General features: G+C 41.0%; 2 protein-coding genes across 2 annotated transcripts; one reads left to right on the top strand and one right to left on the bottom strand.

Moving 5' to 3' along the window:
• Positions 1-11,229: 11,229 nt before the first annotated feature.
• On the top strand, positions 11,230-15,848 carry LOC134873534 (uncharacterized). Its single transcript, XM_063897208.1, has 9 exons — positions 11,230-11,924; positions 12,225-12,302; positions 12,757-12,862; positions 13,161-13,897; positions 14,031-14,214; positions 14,485-14,742; positions 14,843-15,014; positions 15,346-15,494; positions 15,611-15,848. Exons 1-9 carry the CDS (start codon positions 11,544-11,546, stop codon positions 15,796-15,798), a joined length of 2,253 nt encoding a protein of 750 aa, XP_063753278.1. The 5' UTR covers positions 11,230-11,543; the 3' UTR covers positions 15,799-15,848.
• Positions 15,610-17,794, bottom strand: LOC134873535 (uncharacterized). Its single transcript, XM_063897209.1, has 3 exons — positions 17,279-17,794; positions 16,574-16,789; positions 15,610-16,398 (listed from the first exon to the last, which is right to left on the bottom strand). The coding sequence occupies exons 1-3, from the start codon at positions 17,524-17,526 to the stop codon at positions 16,239-16,241; spliced, it is 624 nt and encodes a 207-aa protein (XP_063753279.1). The 5' UTR covers positions 17,527-17,794; the 3' UTR covers positions 15,610-16,238.
• Between the last annotated feature and the right edge of the window lie 4,608 nt (positions 17,795-22,402).

Raw genomic sequence — 22,402 nt, 5'->3', positions numbered from 1 at the left:
CATATATAAGCCTCATTTGGTTTGCAAATGTCCCATTTCTTTCTGATTTTAGTGGCTAAAACAAATAGCTGCGCTCTGTTTATAAAAGAGGGGGGGAGAGTGGTAGAGTAAGGGAGAGAGAGGAGTGACATGAGGGAGAAGTGGCTATTTTAGCTGTGCCGGGTCATCTTGCCTGTAGAGGAGAGAAGTGGCTCTCCCAGATAATGACTGAACAAGCAGCTTTGTGTGGGACGACAAATGGAGTGATCCCACTCTCTCGTCCCACTTACCACAAGAAGAGCGTTGATGTGTGTCAGTGTGTGTGTGTGTGTGTGTGTGTGTGTGTGTGTGTGTGTGTGTGTGTGTGTGTGTGTGTGTGTGTGTGTGTGTGTGTGTGTGAGTGAGAGAGAGATAGAGAGAGAGAGAGAGAGAGCTAATATGCAAACATGTATTTTGTTGGGCTTTGTGCTATTTAAATGTGTGTATAAGCACATTGGTTAGTATGGTTAGTGTGTGTGTGTGTGTGTGTGTGTGTGTGTGTGTGTGTGTGTGTGTGTGTGTGTGTGTGTGAGTGAGTGTGAGAGAGAGAGAGAGCTAATATGCAAACGTGTTTTGTTGGGCTTTGTGCTATTTAAATGTGTGTATACGCGCATTTGGTTAGTATGGTTAGTGTGTGAGTGTGTGTGAGTGTGTGTGTGTGTGTGTGTGTGTGTGTGTGTGTGTGTGTGTGTGTGTGTGTGTGTGTGTGTGTGTGTGTGTGTGTGTGTGTGTCTGTGTGTGTGTGTGTGTGTGTGTGTGTGTGTGTGTGTGTGTGTGTGTGTGTGTGTGTGTGTGTGTGTGTTTGTGTGTGTGGCAAGAGGGTTTTTTAAAGAGTGAATTCATAGTCATGAGGTGGTGTGTGTGTCAACAGCAGATAATTTGCGTGAGGGTTCTGGCCAAGCCTTCCCATGGAGCCCTTGTTTTGTTTTGACTCTTGTGATTTTAATGGACAACCAAGGACATAATTTGAATACCATCAACATGGGCTGTCTGACACTTCTTTTTTTGGTCGAGGGAGAGGTGGGAGCGCTGGTTGGTTTCCTCTTTGAAAGAACTTAAGTCACTTTGTGCCAAATCCAATCTTCTTGTGCCCCGGCTAGAGGTTCAGTGTGAGAGGAGAAGAAGAGCAATGGATATGATTTACATTCAATCATTGGGAAGAGGATGATGTTCTTTTGCCGATGTTGTCTGGATCTGTAACCTGTTTATGTAGAAGTACACCTCACAATTCAATATATGACAGGATCACCCAAAGATCAAAAACACACAGGAGGACAAAGGCCCTAATCTGCAGTGTCAACACCAACTGTTGCCAAGGAGGACGAATGATGCCAACAGGCCAAGGTTATTTACTTATTCAAAAAAAGCTTCTCTTGTATAACCATTGCAGTCCGGATCTCCTTGGGTCAAGTTCACCATTTCTATCCTGTTTTTGACCTCAAATATGAGATAGGATTTTAAAATGTATTTATTTAAGTTCCTCTCCGATTAAAATGGTTGTGCACATTGTAAATTTTTTGGGATATTTGAGCTTTCCTGTTATGTTTGTGCAGTGTGACATTTGAATGATTTTCACATTTATCTGCTGAAGGAGAAACGTTTCTATTCATTAACCTAAAATAAAGTTGTGTAGGTGAATGCATATTTTCTGACATCTTTACAAAAGTAAAAAACACTAAATCTCCGGTGCACAGATACTGAGAATATGTCAGGAAATACAACTTTTGCAATGAATATTATTCAGTAAAGCCTGCATAGATTCTGGATTGCAATGACATTTTAGGAAAAAAATTTGCAAGATTATTAAGCTTTTTTTCCAGGGAACACCTAAGAAAGCAGAGCACTTGTTGATGTTTTTCAGCATTTGTTACAGCCCGATTCATTGGATCCAACAAAGATGGGAGACAATACAAGTTTAACAGTAACATGTGTTAAACACAAAATATCTCACAACTTAACAAATGAACAAACCTAAACAAACATGAAAGTCAGTAGTCAGCCATGTATTGTGTATGGGTTTGCGGCAGCAGCCGTGTTTAACAGAACAGTGTGAGCTACAGTGCGGGATGTTGTTTGAGGGGATCGTTAAAATGTAATCCTTGATTTGTGAGTAAATACCCATTATAGGATATTTGAATATAACAGTACAGGTGATTGTAAAGCTAAGATTGCCTTTTTTGCTACTTGAGGCTAATCAGATCATCTCATAATTCTAATTTTGTCCCAGATGTGCATGGTGCTGATGTTCGCTGAGCTCACATGGATAACAGAATAACAGCCAACATTTTACAACGCCACCTTTAGCTTTGTCACGTGTAGTCATTCTGATTTTTGACATTCAATAAACAGTTCATCTCATGAAAATGTTCATGAAGTGCAACTTCAGTGGCTATTAACTCACTGCAACCTTGTTGGACTTTACTGCACTGCCTGCATGTTTGAACCTTCAGTAAATCACTGCTGTCATGTCCCTAGCGTCTCCACATGCTCGGTGTTGGTCTACAGATGACATCATAGCCACAGTCTCTGGTTTCAAGCCTTTAGAGAGTGATGCTGTGATCACTGAGGAAAACCAAAGCAACACAGATGATGGAGATAACATGTGTGAACATTGTTTAAGGCTGGACTTCCCACATAACAGTTCATGCCAATGCTATTTACACATTTTCAAATGAAAGTTGGGATTCAGTTTGTGTCGAAGCAGATAGGGCGAATATTTTAATGACCTTATCTTTTAGGGTTCACCCTCATTTTGGTCAAAATCCCAGCAGTGATAACCGTCATGTTTTTATTGGTCTTTACTTTGTTCATAGTGAGGGATTTTTCCTCATTCATTGAATTTTTGTATATAGCCAACTCTAATGTTGGGAGGGACTGTTAATAATACTTTGAGTGCAGGAATTATTAAAACCATAGAAGGTAATGATTAACATATTGTTTGCAATGTCATGTTTTTTCGCGCTCACAAAAAGATCTCACTTTCAAAGAAAAAAACACTTGATCATAGAGAAATAATGCATTAATAAGGTTTCATTTATAACTTAAAATGTATTTTACATGTAGGGGATTTTTACTTCAATGTAACTGTAAGAGTTGTCCTCTTATCTGTGGGGAAAAAATAGCCAAGACACATTATAGTTCAAGGGTGTCCGGATCCAAGACATGAGAAACAGGTTTTTGGCATTTGTTGAAGCCGCAATATGGTGTTCATTCCCAGTTTGCAGAGTTCTTGTATAATTTATGACTTTGCCTTAAACAGCCTAGCACCAGGCAGCCCATCATGTAAACAGATCAGGGCTTTTACAGGCAGCTTGCCGGCTGTTTAAACAGACGAAAGGAAAAGGGAAGAAGGAGGGAAATTAAAAACCTAAATGGAAAACATGTGCGAATGTGTGTGCATGTGTGTGTGTTAAATGTGTGTGTATGGGGAAGTGCAACTAGACGATGTGGAAGTGATACAGTGTGAGGTAAAATGCACACATTAAAACTTGCAAACACATATAACCGCACACAGACAGACTAGCAATCATGCGCATGCACAAATGCACACAGACACACACACACACACAGACACACACACACACACACACACACATAAACCTGCGTACCACAAACCTCCGATTTGATCAAGACCAGCTGTGAGCGGAGTCCTATCAAAGGCAACATGTGGAGTTGTGGTGCTGCAGAGATGATCAGGTCCAGATGGGTTCAGTCTGTCTGACAGACCTGCTCCCCTTGGCTTTGCTTCACCCTGCTTTGTTATGTTAGCCACTGATCGTTTCTCCTCTTTGTTGTCCCTTTGTTTTATCTTAGGGCTTTCCTGTTTAGTGAACTCAAATAGGGACAGCAGAGGTGACATGCAACAAAAGCGATAAGCCGGTTGCAAAACCACAATGTGTGTTGTGTACATTGGCTCAGAGCCACAAGGACATCCGTCTGCGTCTCTGATCACAAAGACAACCAGCCAAAGTAGATATGGTCAGGAGAATAGAAGTAGTGCATAGGGCATGTCATCTGGAAGATCTTTTGAATGGTTTTGGTGGTTAATCTGTGTGTCCTAACATTTCTAAAGGCAGTCAGAGCCATGATCTACAGCATATGGTTAAGCAAACACACACCCGCACACGTACACACCCACACACACCCACACACACAAATGCAATGTTACACACAGAGACCCACACAAACACCAGTTCAAAGAGTTGTGTGGGCAGAGCATGACTTATGGTAAATATAACTGTGGATAACACATAACAAATCACTTTAAATGCTGAAAATGGATTCTAATGGAGACATAATGAAACTATAGCCATTGAACAGCGATTAGCACATATGGTCACATTCCACTTGATTCTTGGAAGAGGAAACAATTACCATGAAACATTATATAAGTGCATGTCAAGGCAATGGACAAATATGTTCTCAATTTGTAATGGTGACACAACCGTCCTGCCGTGACAAAAAGGGACTATTTTCTCAGATTAAACACTTAACCTGTTTGCTTCATGTCCACTCATCACCTCAAATATGGCATGACTGAAATCCAGACTAAAAACAGCTCTGATTTAAACAACTAAAGAGATTGCTTAGGTTGAAGTGTGCTGTTTCTCTGGGACGATAGATAAATACACATTATGAAGGCCCATTTTAGTAGATCCATGAGTTTGACGCCTTATCAGACCTCTAAATATTGCTTTAATGATATATTGAATTCAACAGGTTTATGACACAGAAGCCATTTTTTACCTCAATGCTTTTCATTCAAAGCAAGACAAGAAATGGTTTTTATTTACTTTGTATCAGATTTTTTCCTAACATAAAAAAAAAAACATGCTTCTTTTGTCCTACACATCTGTCTGTATAATTATGGAAAACTAAAACGCCAGAGCGACCTCCTGTGCAGCTCAGATTTAAATCATACTATTACAGCTCATAATTAACATTTGTTAAACATTCAATGGCGTGTTAAGTGCTTAACATAAGTGCTTAGGTACTCCGGCAGGTGCACAAAATCTTGTGAACATGTGAGATCAAAAGCTGAGGTTCTCCGTTTGATTTGAAAGGTTTTCTGACTGCTTTGTAAGGTCTTATACATCTCGGTTCACGTAATATTATTCCATATCGTATCTCATGATTTTACAGCACCTAAGACTGTTCAAGGTCTAAAGCAACGAGTCAAACTTTATACCACTGGGGTGCTTTGATCCATTTTTTTGATCCACATCTTTGATCTGTCTATTCTTTTTGAAGCACTCTCCTCTAGTGTTCCTCCGTACTTTAACAAGGATAAAACAGAAGGCAGAATTGTAGCTGCCAAGTCACTCAGCCGCAAAACAAGTCTTTTATGTTGAGCGCAGGATAAAAGATTAACTTGATCTACTTCTGCAGCTTCTGAATTTAAGACAATATTGCCTGTTTAACGCATTCTCTTTGTTGTTGTGTGTGCCTGCACTAACACCTTGTTGTTTCTGTTACTGCTGCAGCTGAGTGTGTCCTCAGCGTTGGTGTGTTTTGTTTGTGCAAGGCTGCTTGCTTATGGGTGTGTGTCAGGAAGCAGGTGACAGAAGTGCATTCAGGGTCATCAGATGTTTGTGTGTTTTCTTACCGAGTGCTCTCAGATAATTATCAGGTGGATTTGAACTATCTATGGCTGGTCCTTTGTGTAAAAAAGGAACTAAGATGCCTCTCTAGATACACCAACACTCAGTTTGTTTAACAGCCATGCAAACTGGCTGGGGGGAATTACCCACCACGAGTGATAATCAAAGACTTGTTATGGTCATGGGAATGCAAATAGAATTTTGTGTGTGTGTGTGTGTGTGTGTGTGTGTGTGTGTGTGTGTGTGTGTGTGTGTGTGTGTGTGTGTGTGTGTGTGTGTGTGGGAGTGTGTGTGTGTCTCAGTGTCTGTTTGATTCTATGTATTTTTGTGACACACAGTTCTTTGTGCACATATTGATGTGTGTGACAACTAATGCAAATAAAAGACAGAAGGAGTCTGTATGTATGTGTGTGTGTTGTGTGTGTGTGTGTGTGTGTGTGTGTGTGTGTGTGTGTGTGTGTGTGTGTGTGTGTGTGTGTGTGTGTGTGTGTGTGTGTGTGTGTGTGTGTGTGTGTGTGTGTGTGTGTGTGTGTGTGTGTGTGCTGTCCTTAGCCGCCTTACTAATCCAAGAGACAGGCTTAGACACTGAGACTCTTGCGACCCTTTAAATAAGCACTAATACTGTTAAACCACGACTGAGCTCTTACACACATTGAGAGAGAAAATAAAGATTGAAGAAGCTTCAGATTCTGCACTCTTCATCATATACACACACACACACACACACACACACACACACACACACACACACACACACACACACACACACACACACACACACACACACACATTCACAAACAGTGAACCTATAATCAACCCCTTACGTTTTTAGCAAACCATGCCTCTTAGTTGTGGTGGTGTTGGTTTTGAACATGTGCACTTTAAGGACTTTAGTGTCAGACACCCATCAGGTGGTGCACAATGAACAAAGAGGCTTCAATGCCTCACTACCCTGCTTAAATGTTCTTGAGGAATAAGCATTAAAAAAAATAATGAAATTACATTTTATGTAGTCTGAAATTATTGAGGAGGCAAGCTAATTTATTTTATTATCATCATTAAATGTAAATGATCAGCCCATCAAAACCACAGAATGAAAACATACATTGGTATATTGTGACACTCATGTATTGGGAGAACTTCATTTAGGCATGAGGTTTTGACCTTAACCCTCTGTTGATTGTGATGTAATGTTTTCCAACAGCAGTATGTAGGCTTTTCTTTTTTCATTCTTTCAGCTTTGTTGTTAAACTCTTGCATGCCCACACAAATTCTGCTTATGGGAATATTCAAATTAAATTAAACAATTATCTCGGACACACATATGCAAATACAATCTGCCCCCCATTTACCTCCATATTATGCAAGCAAAGGGGCTAAAAGCGTTTGCTACCAACGGCGGAGTTAATTTGCATCTGAGCTTTGCATAGGGTTCAACTTTGGTGATTTTTTTTTGTGTGACGCTGCCAGAGATCTGTTTTATGTATGTAACGTATTTATATTTGAGTTTTTGATGTATGTAAACATCAGTGTATAGCTCAAAATATCAGACAACATGTTTTATTATATTGTTTGGTTAAAATGACAGATTATCTCCCAGCACTACTTTATGTGCATATGAAGGTGTCTGTTTATTCATGTATGTAAGCGTGAGTTTATGTGTTTGTGAGTTTTGACGAAGTAGTCAAAAATAAAACAAAAGGAGGAGGACTATGGGGATACAGTGCAGAGATGAAGCAGGGATAGCGGGAGGGAGGGACGATGAGCAAATCAATGAGGAGAGAAAGAGAGGAAACTAAGGAGATTTACTGTAACTGAGTTATTCAACACTGATGTTAAAGAGGCTTATGATTCCAGCAGTGCTCTCCAACGGCACACATGTACATGTACACACTAGCACACATTGACTCAAACACATAAGTGTGTGTTTGTCAGTGAGTCGTAGACTGGCTTTGCATAACTGCCAATAGGATCAGGGTGAATCAGACTGAACTAAGAACAAGCCCATGGACTTAAATCCATGAGTCTAGGACAAGGGTAGGCATACACACACACACACACACACACACACACACACACACACACACACACACACACACACACACACACACACACACACACACACACACACACACACACACTCAGAAGCATTTAAAAGCTTTTGACTTAGACATAACAAGAATACCAACTAGGAAAGTTAACATAAAATGTGTTTGCAACTTTACATGTCAGCCTCTTGTTTGCATAAGCACAGAGTCACATCTATCTTGAAGTCAATTCTATACTTTAAACACTTTCATACAGACCTAAAGGCATGCATTTGTTTTCACCCATTCATTTGTTTTCACCCACGGCTGTTCTCTCGTGCATCAGGTGCATCAGGTGCCCCACAAGCTGCGAGCAAAGTGGTTCTTTTTATTCTCCCATGTTATACATAATGTTTCAATTGACAAAAAGACTTACATTTAGCAATAGATGAAGGCTACAATCTGCATTATCTATTTCCGAAAAGGGATTATATGACATATAAATATTGAGGTATTTTGATGGGAATGTTTTACCTTATAGCAGACTGGTTACACTTATTAAGCATTGGACAGACGTTTGTCAACATTAAGCCTGGTTGGAACACTACAGACAAAGAGAGGGGCATAACAACTTTGGTCTGTACTTTAGCAGTAAAGTAAAATTAAACAGACTAACAGAAAATGATTTAGGACTGTTCCTATAGCAATATTATGTCAATGGTATCCACAGATCATAAGTATTGGATGAGGTGGGGTTATTTTCTGGGGTGTGTTCTGTCTTTATTGACGACAGGCAGGAAAGGGCGTCAGGTTGGATTTGAAAACTGTCTGCTTGAGTATGGGCTGAGCTTTTGACTTACCATCTCGCAGCTCTTTTTTTTTAACCTTTATGAACTTTCTTAACCACTTTACAGACTCAAACATCAATGCTAAATCTATTAGAACAGATTAACATTAAGGCAGCGTGTAATGGCTAGCCCTGTATCTATTTGGATCTCGGATGTAAATACAGACTAGAGGTCATGTCTCTGTGTGCATAAGACTGGCCAGGGCTTGTGCTTAAAGACATTATAAAACTGAGGCAGCTTTAACAAGGTCAGCGCATGCGGGCCAATTATAAGACTTCGAGAAGGTCACATGACATAAATGGTGAAAATTACTGACACGACATGTAGGTCAAAGGCGGCACCTATATTATGGGGATACACTACAGGGTAACAGGATAAAACTTCGGATTAGAGCTGTTTATCTATTCAGCCGTAGGACTCTGAAGCATAAGATAAATATTTTCTAAATTAGCCAAATTACTTAAATGTGGATGCACGATAGATGGATTGGGAGAACAAAATGAGATGAAGGAGAGAATTCAGCAGCTTTGTGGTTTTGAATGGAAAACCACAGTCTAAATGTTCAGCCCTGTTTTTAACCAGGGCAGTAAACTGCAAGCATATTTGTATTTACAGTAACAGCCACAGGGAGAATTGGAAAGGGAAAATGGGATTTCTTACAAGTTAACACGTACAAGACACTTCCTGGGAGTATTTTTGGTGAGTTAATCCAAGTCTGTCACATGAAGGTTGTCTCAAAGGCTCATAAACAAGAATGTCAAATCCCATTACCTTTAAGGCCTATCACTTGAAATACATTTTCTAACAAAAAATACTTGAAATATTGTATTGATTTACTTCTTTATTCAAAGGTAATTTTATTCACTTGATATGACGGGTTTGTGAATGTTTTTTTTTTTAAAGTTTGAACAAATGCACTAATACTAGAGGTGAACCCCCCACTTTTTCTGTAGCAACACTAGCAGTTCAGTATATCCACATCTACTGGAGGGATTAATAGATGGATTGGAATCTAATTTTATACAGACAGTCATGGTTCCCAAATGAAGTATTTAAACTCCTTTTTTAATAATTTGAATTTTCCCCAACACTTCACTAAGTTGAAATGAGTCAAATGTAGTAAAACAAATTCAACAATGACTGGATGTATTGCCATGGCATTTGGTACACACATTTGTTCAACTTCAAGATAAACTTTGAGAATTCCAGGGATAGCTTTACTTTCATCGTCAAGTCAAAATTTCCCTTAGTCCAATACTTTGTTTTCTGGCTTAATATCTCAAAACTGTGTTTTGTTTGTCAACTTCAGATGACCTGTCAGTGGGTTTGAAGTTATCAAATGTTGCACTCTTCCAAACTACATAATTCAATTAACAGGCTGAAATCATCGAATAGTCTGTGCAAAAACGCTTAAGTGTGACCACGCCTCAAGGAATAAATAGCAGAGACTGACAGAGACTCAAAGCCCCTGAAGCATGGGAAGTACTCAAGAAAACAAGATATACAGAGTAATTCAGAAGACTTTGAATTTCTTAAATATCAATTCTTATCGTGGCAGCTAAAGAAGAATGTAAAGAAAGAAAGTACAATATTTAAATTAGCTATCAGACACTGGTGAAATCATGTTTCATGAAATATCCCCAAACTGATGTTTGTCATGTCATTTGAAAACAACATGAGATGATGAAAAAATTAGCATACAGACTCAAAGTGGAAAAAACATGATTGTGAATGCCTTACAGTGATTTTTCATGCTGTGTTGGTGTGACATGACATGAACATCAAGTCGCTCTGTATGTCTGCTGTTAGAGATCAGTTACTGATGACATGCTATTTTCCCATTTCAAAGGTCGCAGTGGTAAAAAAGCATCAGATGCTATACCACCAACAAACAAGGCCATTGTTCTCAGCTGAAGGCAAAGTACAGCTCTAAGTAGTATGTTAAAATGGTTTGAGTTGGCTCCCAGATTTAATTCATTAGTAAAAGTAGAAGGAAGGTTTTAATTCTAAGGATCAATGCAAAAAACAAATTAGCTTAAGACAGTTTCCCAAGGAAAAGTAAGGGACCCAGAGGTAAATGTATCAATGCATCATGTTTCATGAATACTGGTTGCAGGAGTGTCAGTGTGTTGACTGTCCAGTGACCAACAATCACATGAACACACGTGGAAACAGGAGACAAATTTAAATGAACTCTTGTTTTGTAAAAATATTGTGAGGAGTAACATTTTCCGTCCACCATCTGATAGCTGAAAGCACTTTAGAGGGGTTGGATGGTCGAGTGGTTAGCAATGATGCATGTGACACCAGCAGTGCTCAGTTTAAACCCCATATCTGTGAAATTGCTTCTCCACAAACAAAAGCATACCAAAACTGATCTCACAAAACTGAATGTGTATGAATGACAGAAAACACCATCCATACACTAACAACTTGTGAGCTTAAAATGATTCTTTGCAGTTCTGACAATCAACATTTTGAAATCCCAGTTTGCCAAACTTTTTAGGTAATGAGATCTGTCTTTAGACCAAAGCAAAAGCTCATGTACTTTCACTCATGCACTTTATCAGGCTACACTGGGGGCATACTGTATAAGAAGGCACCAGCAGTGCCAAAGTATCAAAGAAAGTACTTGTTGAACCTTTACATTTAATTATTAAATTGGAAGTTGAAGTTTGTACATTTAACCACATTTAGGCAACAAAAAAAAGGGTTTTGCATTTAAATGTATTCACTTAAAGACCTCATGACACCTAGAGACTACCTTTTTTTATTTAGTCTAAAATAACTTTTATTTTCGATTTGAAATACATAATTGTGATAAATATGCCCGGTTCTCTGTTATTTTCGAAATTTGTACGCAAGCCACTGAAATCCACAGGCCAGTGTCTTGACAACGTTCCAACATAAAGATGACGTATGCTCCGGAACGCTTTTAGACCTGATTGCACCTGCTGCCACCCTTGACCTTGATCATTTCTAGTCACAGTAAGTCGTACTCGCAGTTTTAGCATCTTTAAAGTTTTGTTCTTAATATTTTTGTTGAGAACATGCCTGAGCGGTGTGTTGCAGCGTATTGTTCAAACACCAGGGAGAACGGTTTTACCCTTCATCGGTTTCCGAAAGACCCTGCTTTGTGTGAACTCTGGACGCAACAAGTTTGTAGGACAAGAGCTGGTCCGAAAGGAACAGTATGGAAGCCAAGCTCGTCGTCTGTACTTTGCTCAGCGCATTTTGAAGAGGAGTGCTACGACTCGATCCCCGCTCTGAAGGAGCAGCTTGGTATTGATGTTCGTCTGAAGAAGGTTTTGCTGCCCAATTCGGTTCCGCGTATATTTCATCGAGGGACAAGCTCGAGGTTAGCCCCGGGGGCGAACGGCGACGTCAAGAGCCGGAGGTCTCATGCTCTGGAGAAAAGGCAGAGATTGGAGGTACGTACCTTCTTATTTTGGACTATATTTTAATAATGGAAGGGAAATGAAATGCAAAGGAATGAGTGTTTGGCACTGTGTAAACAGCTTGCGGTGGTTCTTCATAGTTGAAGTTGGCGCTAGCTCTGAACACTTCAGCTCAGCTGGCTACTAGTGCTAAGTGCTTTAGCTATTCAGCTAAGTTCACCTCAGAGTGTTAGCAAAAAGTCAAGTCTCAAGTGTTTGTTTTAGGTTTGCGGTAGCGTTTTTTTCCCCCTCCAACTCACGCTAAATCTTGTGATTTATTTATTTATGTTTCAGGTACTACAGGAATGCCAGTCTGAGTATGTTGCTGAAGAGGAAAGCGATGACTTTCCTGACGGGGACCCATCTACTGATGTAAGTTTTCGGAAAGCGTTCAGGTCAACTAAGTTACTGACTAAAGATTTTATTTGACTAACTACACACAGCATTACAGTATATCAAGTGCCAGTGCCCCCTCTCTCAGACCTTCACCCTCACCATCTCCAGAGGTGTTAAAAGTAAAAGTACTTTTGTGGTGTAATTACAACAGTAGCACATATAACATAACCGTTACACCATTTACTCCATTGTACCTAACTAGATAGATGGACTGTCATTACTGAAAAACACTAAAAACCTAACAAGGACCCACCACAAACTCAATTCAACCAGTGCAGAATCAGCTGATTGTAAGACAAATACACTGGTCTACTTTTTACTAGGTTACCTGTGTTGGAAGGAAACTCTATTTTTTAGTTTTTTTTTTAACTTTTACACACACACACATATGTATACACACATTTATTTATTTACTTACTTATTTATTCAGGTGAATTCAACAGAAGATCAGCACAGTGACTTTTCCGTTCAAGTGTGTCTGAGGCCACCAACAAGGACGGTGGCTATGCAGTTCAAAGGAAGGGGACGGACTAAAGGTATTTTATCATTTATGTACGTATTTTAGCCAAACAGATGTCCGGGGAAACGGGTCTTTTCAGCATTGCATCTTGTGTAGATAGATACATCACTAATGACAATCCTTTTCTATGTCAAACATCTATTTTCACATCTACACAAGAATGTTGGAAAAACTATCTGTCTTAGGAAAAGACTATTTTACAATCTACAAATTTACTAGTGCGAGCAAGCTTCACAAAAAGTTGTGTGTATTGAATGAAGATTTCCTTCAAGCTGACACTGATTTCTATATACTAAACATTGTTTTTTCCCCAGGTGTGCAGGCTACTACATCAATGGTCACTGTTGGGACTCAGACTGAGGATGACTGCTTTTGCTTTCACAACACCGACAACTCAACCTCTTGTGGCTCTGACTCAGATGACAACATGTCGACAGATGATCCCGACTACAAGCTGCCGTCCTCTGATGATTCAGCTGAAGAGAGTCCTGAACACAATACTCCACCAGTGCCGCCACCTGAGGCGCCAGCAGGTAGCGTTTTTCTTGTGTTCTGGGAATGCCTGGTGACGCTGTTGTCAACATGGTGCAGCTGTGGACTTTGTGGGAGCAGGTCACTGTCCTGGCAGTGTAAAGAAGTAGGAACACAGTTGCAGGTCACCATCCAGTGCGGGGGATGTGGGAACCAAGGACTATGGAACAGTCAACCTTTCTTCGGCAGAACAGCAGCTGGGAATGTGTTGTTGTCCGCTGCCATTCTCTTCAGTGGGGCCACTGTCACCAAGGTGCTGCGTGTCCTATCCAGATTGGGCGTTGCTGTGATGTCGGAAAGATCGTTCTTCAGACATCAGGACCAGGTGCTTTTCAAAGCTGTGAAGCGAGTTTGGGGCGAGCAGCAGTTTGCCATGCTCTGTCTGCTACAGGCAGAAGGGGAACCCATCGTGTGTGGTGGTGACGGGCGTGCCGACACCCCAGGGCATTGCGCTAAGTACGGCACCTACTCAACAATGGAGCTCCGGAAAACAGCTGTTATTGACGTACAACTTGTACAGGTACATTTCAGATGTATTATGCCTCTATGTGAGTCCTGCCCAGTATAGAAAACACACTCTTCTGTCGTAGTAAGGACAATTTTATACTAGTCAATGTTATGCTCATCAAAATCTCCTGCTTTTTATGTTTTAGAGCAATGAGGTTGGAGGGTCCTACCACATGGAGAAAGTGGGACTGCAGCGATCCCTTGAGAAAGTCCAGGGCTTTGTGGATGTCGGAACTCTCGTGACAGACAGACACATAGGCATCAACATGATGATTAGAGAGGACCATCCAGACATCACGCACCAGTTTGACATATGGCATGTAGCCAAGAGTAAGTGCAACATGTTTAAACCTGTTTAATGTAATTTTTAAGAGAGACTTGAAGCACTACCTTGACATTCCTTTTTGAAAGATATGATTTTTTGGGTTTGGACAAATTTTATGTGTGAAATCCTTGTGTGTGTGGAGGACAGGGCCTATTTCAGGCTATTACAGGCTGTTCATGTATCTAAAAAGGGTTTTAGTTATGCCCTTGGAGTCAAGACCTTCAAGCAGTACATTAGATTTCTATTTATTTATTCATCTACACATGTTTACTCAGGTGTCAAGAAGAAGCTGCAGAGCCTTGGACAAACTAGAGGTTGCCAGGACCTCAAACCCTGGGTGGGAAGTATTATAAACCATCTGTACTGGTCCGTGGTCTCGACGCCTCCTGGCAGTGGACAACTTGTGGTGGACAAATGGACATCAGTCATCGATCACATCCACAACAGGCACACCGGGTTCGAGGGACTGTTCTCTTCTTGTGCGCACGGAGTCCTGGAAGGCAGGGAACAGCGTAAACCGTGGCTGAGTTGTCGTTAGTATACTCCTAATGTTTATTTTACAGAGATTGTGATCACAGTATCATGTTGCATCATGTTGCATAATTTACATGTATTTTGTACAATGTTCTTCAGATACGAAGGTGTCTATTGAAGTGGAGAAGATCATCCGGAACAAGAGGCTGTGTGCAGATATACAACGCCTGTCCCCGTCACACCAGACATCCTACCTCGAAGCATTCCATAGCGTGATTACCCACTTTGCGCCAAAGATGTGCCACTTTTCATACAAAGGGATGGAGAGCAGGTAATCAAAGAAATATTCCGTGAAACATTCTTTTAGGACATTATTACATTCTATTACATTACACTTGCCAGACGCTTTTATCCAGAGCGACTTACAATCGAGGACAAAATCACAGCTTGCAACATTTGCAGTGCACAGGAAATGTACATGTCCTGAAGTGGTTTTGTAGGCAAGGGTCAGGGCCTTGTGCCTGGTTTGGGCAGCCACTGTTAGGCAGTGCAACCTGATAAATAGAGGGGTAACATGGGCTCTTTTGGGTTGACTTGTTTATGTTTCGCTGTTAAGAATGGTCATCTTGTTCCTGATTATTCTGTTTGTGTTCTGTTCTTAGAGGGATCCTGGCTGCTTTGCATTTCAACGAGAATGCCAACAGGGAGCAGCGGAGCAGACACGATGGCGAGATGATGTTCAACCTGCGGTATCCAAAGTATAAGAAGGGCGGCTACATTGTGAGGAAAGTCTTACAGGAGCCATCTTTTGGTAAGCATAATAGAAAGTTGATTGCAGATATGATTTGTATTTTGAGATGTACATAGTCGTGTGTCATATCTATGGTTGGATTAATTTGAACCTTGTCCCATATTCCTCTGCAACAGGCTATGCTGAAGAGCTGATGCGGATGGTGGAGGCCATGTGTCGAGGTGAGGACTACAACGGTGATGACTTTGACATCCCAGACCCGTCCCCTGTTACAGAGCCACTCAATGCATCATTCGAAAAGCCGGATAAGAGGGCAGCAGTCAATGCACATATGACCCGCTTTAGCATTACAAATAACACCTAAATGTACACATGAGAACCGGACTGAATGGAATAAACACAAACTTAATTTCATCTTTGCCGTGAGTGCTTTGATTTACTGTGTTGGGAACCTCCTGCTCCATCCTCACCTTGGTGTTCTGAAAAGTGTCATTACAGGGTGTGTAGTATGTCTGTGTTGCTACAGTTTTCCCCCTTATCCATGTGGGCTTGTATTGCATTGTCCCTGAAGTACAGCACATCTTAGACACCGTATGATCAAAAATATCAGCTACCCTTCCATGGTGAAGGTGTAAATTGATTTGCTAGGCCTATTTGTTGTAAGCTGTTGTAAGTTGTAAAAATGAAGACACATTCATGTGAAGCCAGAGGTATCATGTATTGACATTCATTTTCATGTATTTACAAACTCATGTATTTAAACTAAAAAAACAAAATTAACAAGTTAACAGCATACATGTATCATCACGGGCTGTTGGTGTCCTGGAACCCCCTGTAATCAATGGAGGGAAAAGTTCTCCGGATACACCACACCACACAGGAAGGTATGGGGACCCTGACATGTCTTCCCAGGTACTCGTAGCACCATCGCACAAACTGTCTGTATCCAGTGTACCTCTTCCACCTAAAAGTTGAAAGAAAATCAGAAGAAAAACACAGGTGTTTTAGATGTAGGCCTAGGCCTACTGTAACCTACATGACAGTTCGTTTTACGCATACATTTACGTCATTGGTGATATCAAATCATACAATTCCTACTAGTCCATACAAATGATTTTACAATAGGATTGTATACTCACTCGTTTCCCTCTACATCCCCGTATTCTTGCCGATAGTGGAAATGTGCGGTGCGCAGAACATGCAGATTCAGACAAACTGGCTCAAAGCCAGAATGTTCTGTGATGCAGCGGGTGTCTGCTCCCTCCTCCTCTCTCCTCTCGCACACTCTTGACTGTTCGCGGCAGCACACCGACTCCACTACCAGTGGCATTGGCTCACATCTCCCACAAGAACACCTAAAATATAACAGATAAAGGCAAGGGGCTTGAAACAATCTTACAATTGTCACAGAACTTTACAAAGTGTCAATGTCATGGGTTGATTCGCGTGAAAAGCCGACGTAGAACTAGCCTAATCGCGGAAGGATGGCCACTGGTCAGGAGCTAGGTTATAGCATAGGCTACTACTGGGTTATAGCATAGGCTACTGTATGAGTATGACGCAGGGCAAACTAATATAGTAGACCTAATTGGTATTTTCATCGCTCTCAAAAAAAATAACATAACTAAATAAAGATTAAGACTATGACAAGCACCGGGAAACAACAATGGCCCTTTGCGATCTGTAGGCTAGTAATGGTGACTATTTGGCTAATTCTGGGAGGTGAGGAGGCAGACTGCACACACACATGCTCGCTGGTGCAAACGCTGGTTGTGGTGGATATTACAAAGTACAATATCTTACGGAGTGTTCATTGTCAGAAAAGTGAACAAGAAGGAAGTTACCATTCCACGTGCTGTAGTCTGCCAAAATCCATAGGCATCCGACCGTCTGCCACAGCAGCACCACCAACAGCGCCTTCTGCCTCGCCATCCGAACTTTCCGTAGAACCCTGTGGCTCCAACTCATCCAAGTATGGCTCGTATCTATAGGGCATAACGCCCCTCACATTGTCCTCCAGCATTGGGTCGGACTCTGCCACTTCGAAAAATGTGTCAGGATCCGAGGATGAATCGGAGTTGTCAGAATCCATGTTGTTGACAGGTGTCAGGATAGTCGTGAGTGACAGGTGGGATAGTGTCTTGACCAAGGAGCCGTTCCGGAGTGTACGTCATAGGTCATGTGACTGACTAATAGGAAGGTCGGTAGCAGATCGCAAAAATCGCACTTTTAAAAGGCCGTACAAACTCAATTTCTCTATCATAATGATTAAAACCAACTTCAAGTGACTATTTTGTATGTGTACTTTCAATGTGTGTATGTATATTACTTTATTTTCCACGTGTCATGAGGTCTTTAAACACTGAACTGTGATTGAAATCTTATATTTGACAGCAACCTTTCTTGTAACAATGTTTACAACAACAGAAATGAAACTTATTTATCCAAGCTGGCAGGAAAGCAAGGGACTCATAGCTTCATTTTTTCTTCAGCTGACTCCGTTGATAACAGTGCTTCTGAAAAGTATCTTGCAGCCCGAGGAGGTGGTGTTGAATATGATCTCTACCACTAACTTCTCACTTGCTTTTTAACACAAACATGAAAGTAACATTTTAAAGTGTTGCCATGTTCGGTTAAGTTTAAGTCTGCAATATGAGCATGTTCCCAAGGAAAGTTTCTCTCTGTCAACAAATGATGATTCTTGTTAATCCTTCATCTACACAAAGTGCACAGTTTAACATGTGAACAATGCTGCTCCTGTCACAGTCACTTAGATGCACAAATGTTAAAAGAAAGTAAGTATATCATGAGCCTTATGGCAAACAAAGACAGAAAAGGATAACGTCCGGGTCTAAGAAGGGACCTAAATGTGTTGCATTGGATCTTTTGAGACAGAAAACACAACATAAATTAAAAAACAGGCCTGCAAAACATTAATAAAAAAACGAAGAAATCCCACTTTAGTTTAAAACATTATACAGAACATAACTAAAAATAACAATTTCTGATTAAAAACACAATCGTTTTTATTTCTTATCAAACACTAGAGGAAAGAAGCTGCAAGGAAAGCAAGGACTTGTGAAAGCAAATCATGTCTCTATAAAAATGTATCAACTGGCTACATGCAGGTGTGTGTGTGTGTGTGTGTGTGTGTGTGTGTGTGTGTGTGTGTGTGTGTGTGTGTGTGTGTGTGTGTGTGTGTGTGTGTGTGTGTGTGTGTGTGTGTGTGTGTGTGTGTATGTGTGGGTGTGTGTGTGTGTGTGTGTGGATGCGTATGTGTGTATTGTGTTTCCTATTTGTGGGTGGGCCCATTAGCCCGCAACTTCTCAGAGCTTATGGTTCAGTGGTTACGGAAAATATGTTCCAAACCTCAACCACACACACACACACACACACACACACACACACACACACACACACACACACACACACACACACACACACACACACACACACACACACACACACACACACACACACAACCTGAACACAATTCACATAACCATGCAATCTTGCCAAACTATTTAAAAGCACACACACACACACACACACACACACACACACACACACACACACACACACACACACACACACACACACACACACACACACACACACACACACACAGAAAAAATACCCTGATCAAATCACACATCATAGCAAACACATTAACCAAACCCTTTGTGTGTGTGTGTGTGTGTGTGTGTGTGTGTGTGTGTGTGTGTGTGTGTGTGTGTGTGTGTGTGTGTGTGCACGCGCGTGCGTGCGTGCACACACACACACAAAGTTTTATGATGAAACATGAAGACTGACCCTAATTCAAACCATATGACGGCATCAGTGTTTGATCTCCACAAGCCCTCTGAGTCAGAGGGGGCTCACGGTGTGTGTGGTCACACATTCACTTTACACATGTGATGGGTTAATGGTCACACACACAGAAAGAGAGAAATGTTAAGAAGTAGTTGGGCAACGTCATGTTGATTGAATCAACAAATCACTCTTGTTTTTATTGCATTTTAGTCCAATTGAGAGGGGTGCACACCATTCTTGCTTGATTTAGATAGATAGCTACCTTGGTAGAGCATGCGCACGAGGTACTTACTTACTGTCTGTGTCCTTAATGCAGCGGACCCAGTTTGAATCCGACCCTGCAGCATTAGTCTGCATGTTTTCCCCTCTCTCTCCCCATCTAATTCTGTAGGGCAGAAAGCCAAAAACAAAATTATTTTTGTAATTAGTTCACACTTCAATCTTTCTTTCCTGAAATCTGTTTTCACATAATGGCTCTATGTGTATGTGATCTTCGGAAATATGTTCAATGCACCAAACCTTATTAACCACATCATCTTTAAAATAGTTTAATGTTTTCGGGAAATTATTTATAAATGGTTTTCTCTCTGAAATTGTGAGATAAAAGGATCGAGAACAGTTAGCCTTGTTTCATCCAGTCCGAAAAATGCCACTCAATGTAAGGGGGATTGTCTGCAATTTAGCCATAGTCCAACACCTAATATTTGTTTTAATGAGACTTTTGATCAGGTGTTTTATTCTAGACAATAGATGAAGATGGAGGTTGCTACATTGTTAATTATTGGAGCATGAAATCTCTAAGACAGAAGCATCTCAAAACTACACCAAACACAGATGGATCCGTAATATGCCTATTTGCAAACAGCGCAAGCATGTGTGTGTGTTCCAGCATGTGTGTGTGTGGTTTGTGTGTCAGGTGACCAGCCCTGGGCTGATGAGGAAAGGCATGTGGTCGCCATTTAGAAGGATTAGGACTGTCAAAGACATCAACCACGACTAATTATTGTGTTAGTACACTGCAGGGATGTGTGTGTGTGTGTGTGTGTGTGTGTGTGTGTGTGTGTGTGTGTGTGTGTGTGTGTGTGTGTGTGTGTGTGTGTGTGTGTGTGTGTGTGTGTGTGTGTGTGTGTGTGTGTGTGTGTGTGTGTGTGTGTGTGTGTGTGTGGCTGCAGGCAGGGAAAAGATGGAGGGAAAATAAAGCTGGAAAAAAGAGAATGAGAAAGATGGAAGACAGATGGAAATGAATAAAGCCAGACAACAGAGAGAAAGAGAGGAGCACTGAGAGCTACTGTTAATACCCACAGAGAATACACTGTCTGTATGAAAGATGGATTGATAGGAACAGAGTAGAAAAACCCTGTGGGGAAATGAAATGAAGGTATGGAGATTGGAAAATAGAATGAGAAGGAGATGTTGAAAAGAGAGAGAGAAGAGGGGTGACCTACCTCATGCCTTCATGGATGACTGCATTTGTATCCAAACATCCCAACTTGCACTGCTCTGCCACTCGGGGCAAAATCAGCCTGCAGCACCCAATCAGCCGTGGCCTTTTACCACCTCGCCGTGGGGCAGAGTGTGTGCAGGCTGAGTAAGTGAGTGTATTTGTGTTTGTGTGTGTTTGCATGTGTGTGAGTTCAAGCGTGAGTGCGCACACACATCTGTTAATGTGTGTGCGTTTATGGATACAGAACTATGCACTGCCTCTCTGATTTATCTTCAAACAGACAGCTCAGCCATCTCATCTCCAGCACCTCCATCTCTCTTCCTCTTTCCTCCACTCTCCACTTCTCTGCTGCTTACGGCCAACCCATCCATCCTCCAAATATTTCACCTTTCCTTCCTTCCCTTAATCCATCTCTTCTTCCAATCATTTTACTCCTCCATCCATTTCTTCATGCTTCCATATATCCATCCCTCCATCTGCATTTACTTCCCCGCGGGGAAGACAATTTCCTGAATCCCACTGAAGTGGAAAGATTTCACATTTAATACTTCCCCCACCCGTGTGATGTGCCCAGGCTTCAGAGGAAGGGGTTCAAAGGAGGAGAGGAAAGAAGAAAAAGATGTGAGGCAAGCTTTCGATCACTCAATGGATGGAAACGTTGGTGGCCTTACCTTTATCAAAACATGTGCATTAGTCCAAATCCTTAAAAAAGCAATTTCTCAGGCCTAACTTGAAAAGTCTAACAGTCAGCTATGTAAGCGGCTCAATGATGTTTGAGCAAATGCTAACACATCTTATATTATTGTTTTAGCATGCTAATAATTTATGGTCACATTTAGCGTAAAATAGACATTAAAGCATGGTATGCTCTACAGTAGGGGTTGGTTACAAGGTGGCTTCCAGAGTTTAACCCTTTCACAGTGTGTTTTCATTTGTTCATGCCATTTTAACAATGTTGTTGCGTAAAACTATTTTCAGTGTTCAAGTTATACTTTGCTTAACCCTCGCAGGTATACATAAAGTATATGGTTGCAACTTGCAACCCTAAATAAGGGTCAAAGAGTCAACAAATCGCATTATTTAATTTTGAGATTACAGAGGAAGGGAAGAAGTGAAGAAGCAGAAAGGAAATAACGAATGGAAGAGAAAAGGTGGGAAAGTGGGGCTGGGATTATCTCAGAAGTTAGAGTAAATAGAAAGTGTTTTCAGCCAGAAAGCTGCTGTCACATTATTGTGAAAGACTGTCAGATAGACATCACCTCCCTTAATCTCCTTTTTTGCTTTTTTAAATGTATATTTTTGACTCTGTTGATGGATGTACAGTGTGAGACCAATGCACTCATTACTAACAATCACACACATGGCCATGTGTCTCGCCTCTGACTGATGGCTGTCAAGGTAATAGTTGTCTGATCAACCTCAGGACTATCAGTGAAGACGCTCTGAAGAAAATCCTCTCCAGCCAGTGACAACATCTCACTTTTTATTGTTGTAATGCTATGACAATCTTTGGCCTGAGTGTTTTCAAATATGTGTTGTTGTGATCAAGTCCTACCAGCTGCTCCACAGGCATTTAACTGCTTCGAAAGTGTCTGTATTACCTAGCAACACAGATATCTTCTTGGTAATTTTCTATCAGTGATGTGTCAGATGTCACATCTTAAGAGTCATTTCCTGTTTTTTCACATGATATTCAGATGGTGCTAATGAG

Source organism: Eleginops maclovinus, chromosome 12 (genome assembly GCF_036324505.1).
Source record: "Eleginops maclovinus isolate JMC-PN-2008 ecotype Puerto Natales chromosome 12, JC_Emac_rtc_rv5, whole genome shotgun sequence".
NCBI classification, from domain to species: Eukaryota; Metazoa; Chordata; class Actinopteri; order Perciformes; family Eleginopidae; genus Eleginops; species Eleginops maclovinus.
Note: the sequence above shows the minus strand (reverse complement) of the source record. Positions and strands in the feature narration are given on the sequence as shown.

Bases quoted from the DNA above. Each gene is read 5' to 3' on its own strand.
- LOC134873534 (XM_063897208.1), top strand. From the start codon at position 11,544: ATGCCTGAGCGGTGTGTTGCAGCGTATTGTTCAAACACCAGGGAGAAC. The intron at 14,215-14,484 runs GTAAGTGCAACA...ATGTTTACTCAG, and splicing joins CATATGGCATGTAGCCAAGA to GTGTCAAGAAGAAGCTGCAG. The intron at 15,495-15,610 runs GTAAGCATAATA...CCTCTGCAACAG, and splicing joins CTTACAGGAGCCATCTTTTG to GCTATGCTGAAGAGCTGATG.
- LOC134873535 (XM_063897209.1), bottom strand. From the start codon at position 17,526: ATGGATTCTGACAACTCCGATTCATCCTCGGATCCTGACACATTTTTC. The intron at 16,790-17,278 runs GTAACTTCCTTC...GTTATATTTTAG, and splicing joins AGACTACAGCACGTGGAATG to GTGTTCTTGTGGGAGATGTG. The intron at 16,399-16,573 runs GTGAGTATACAA...TTCAACTTTTAG, and splicing joins GGGGATGTAGAGGGAAACGA to GTGGAAGAGGTACACTGGAT.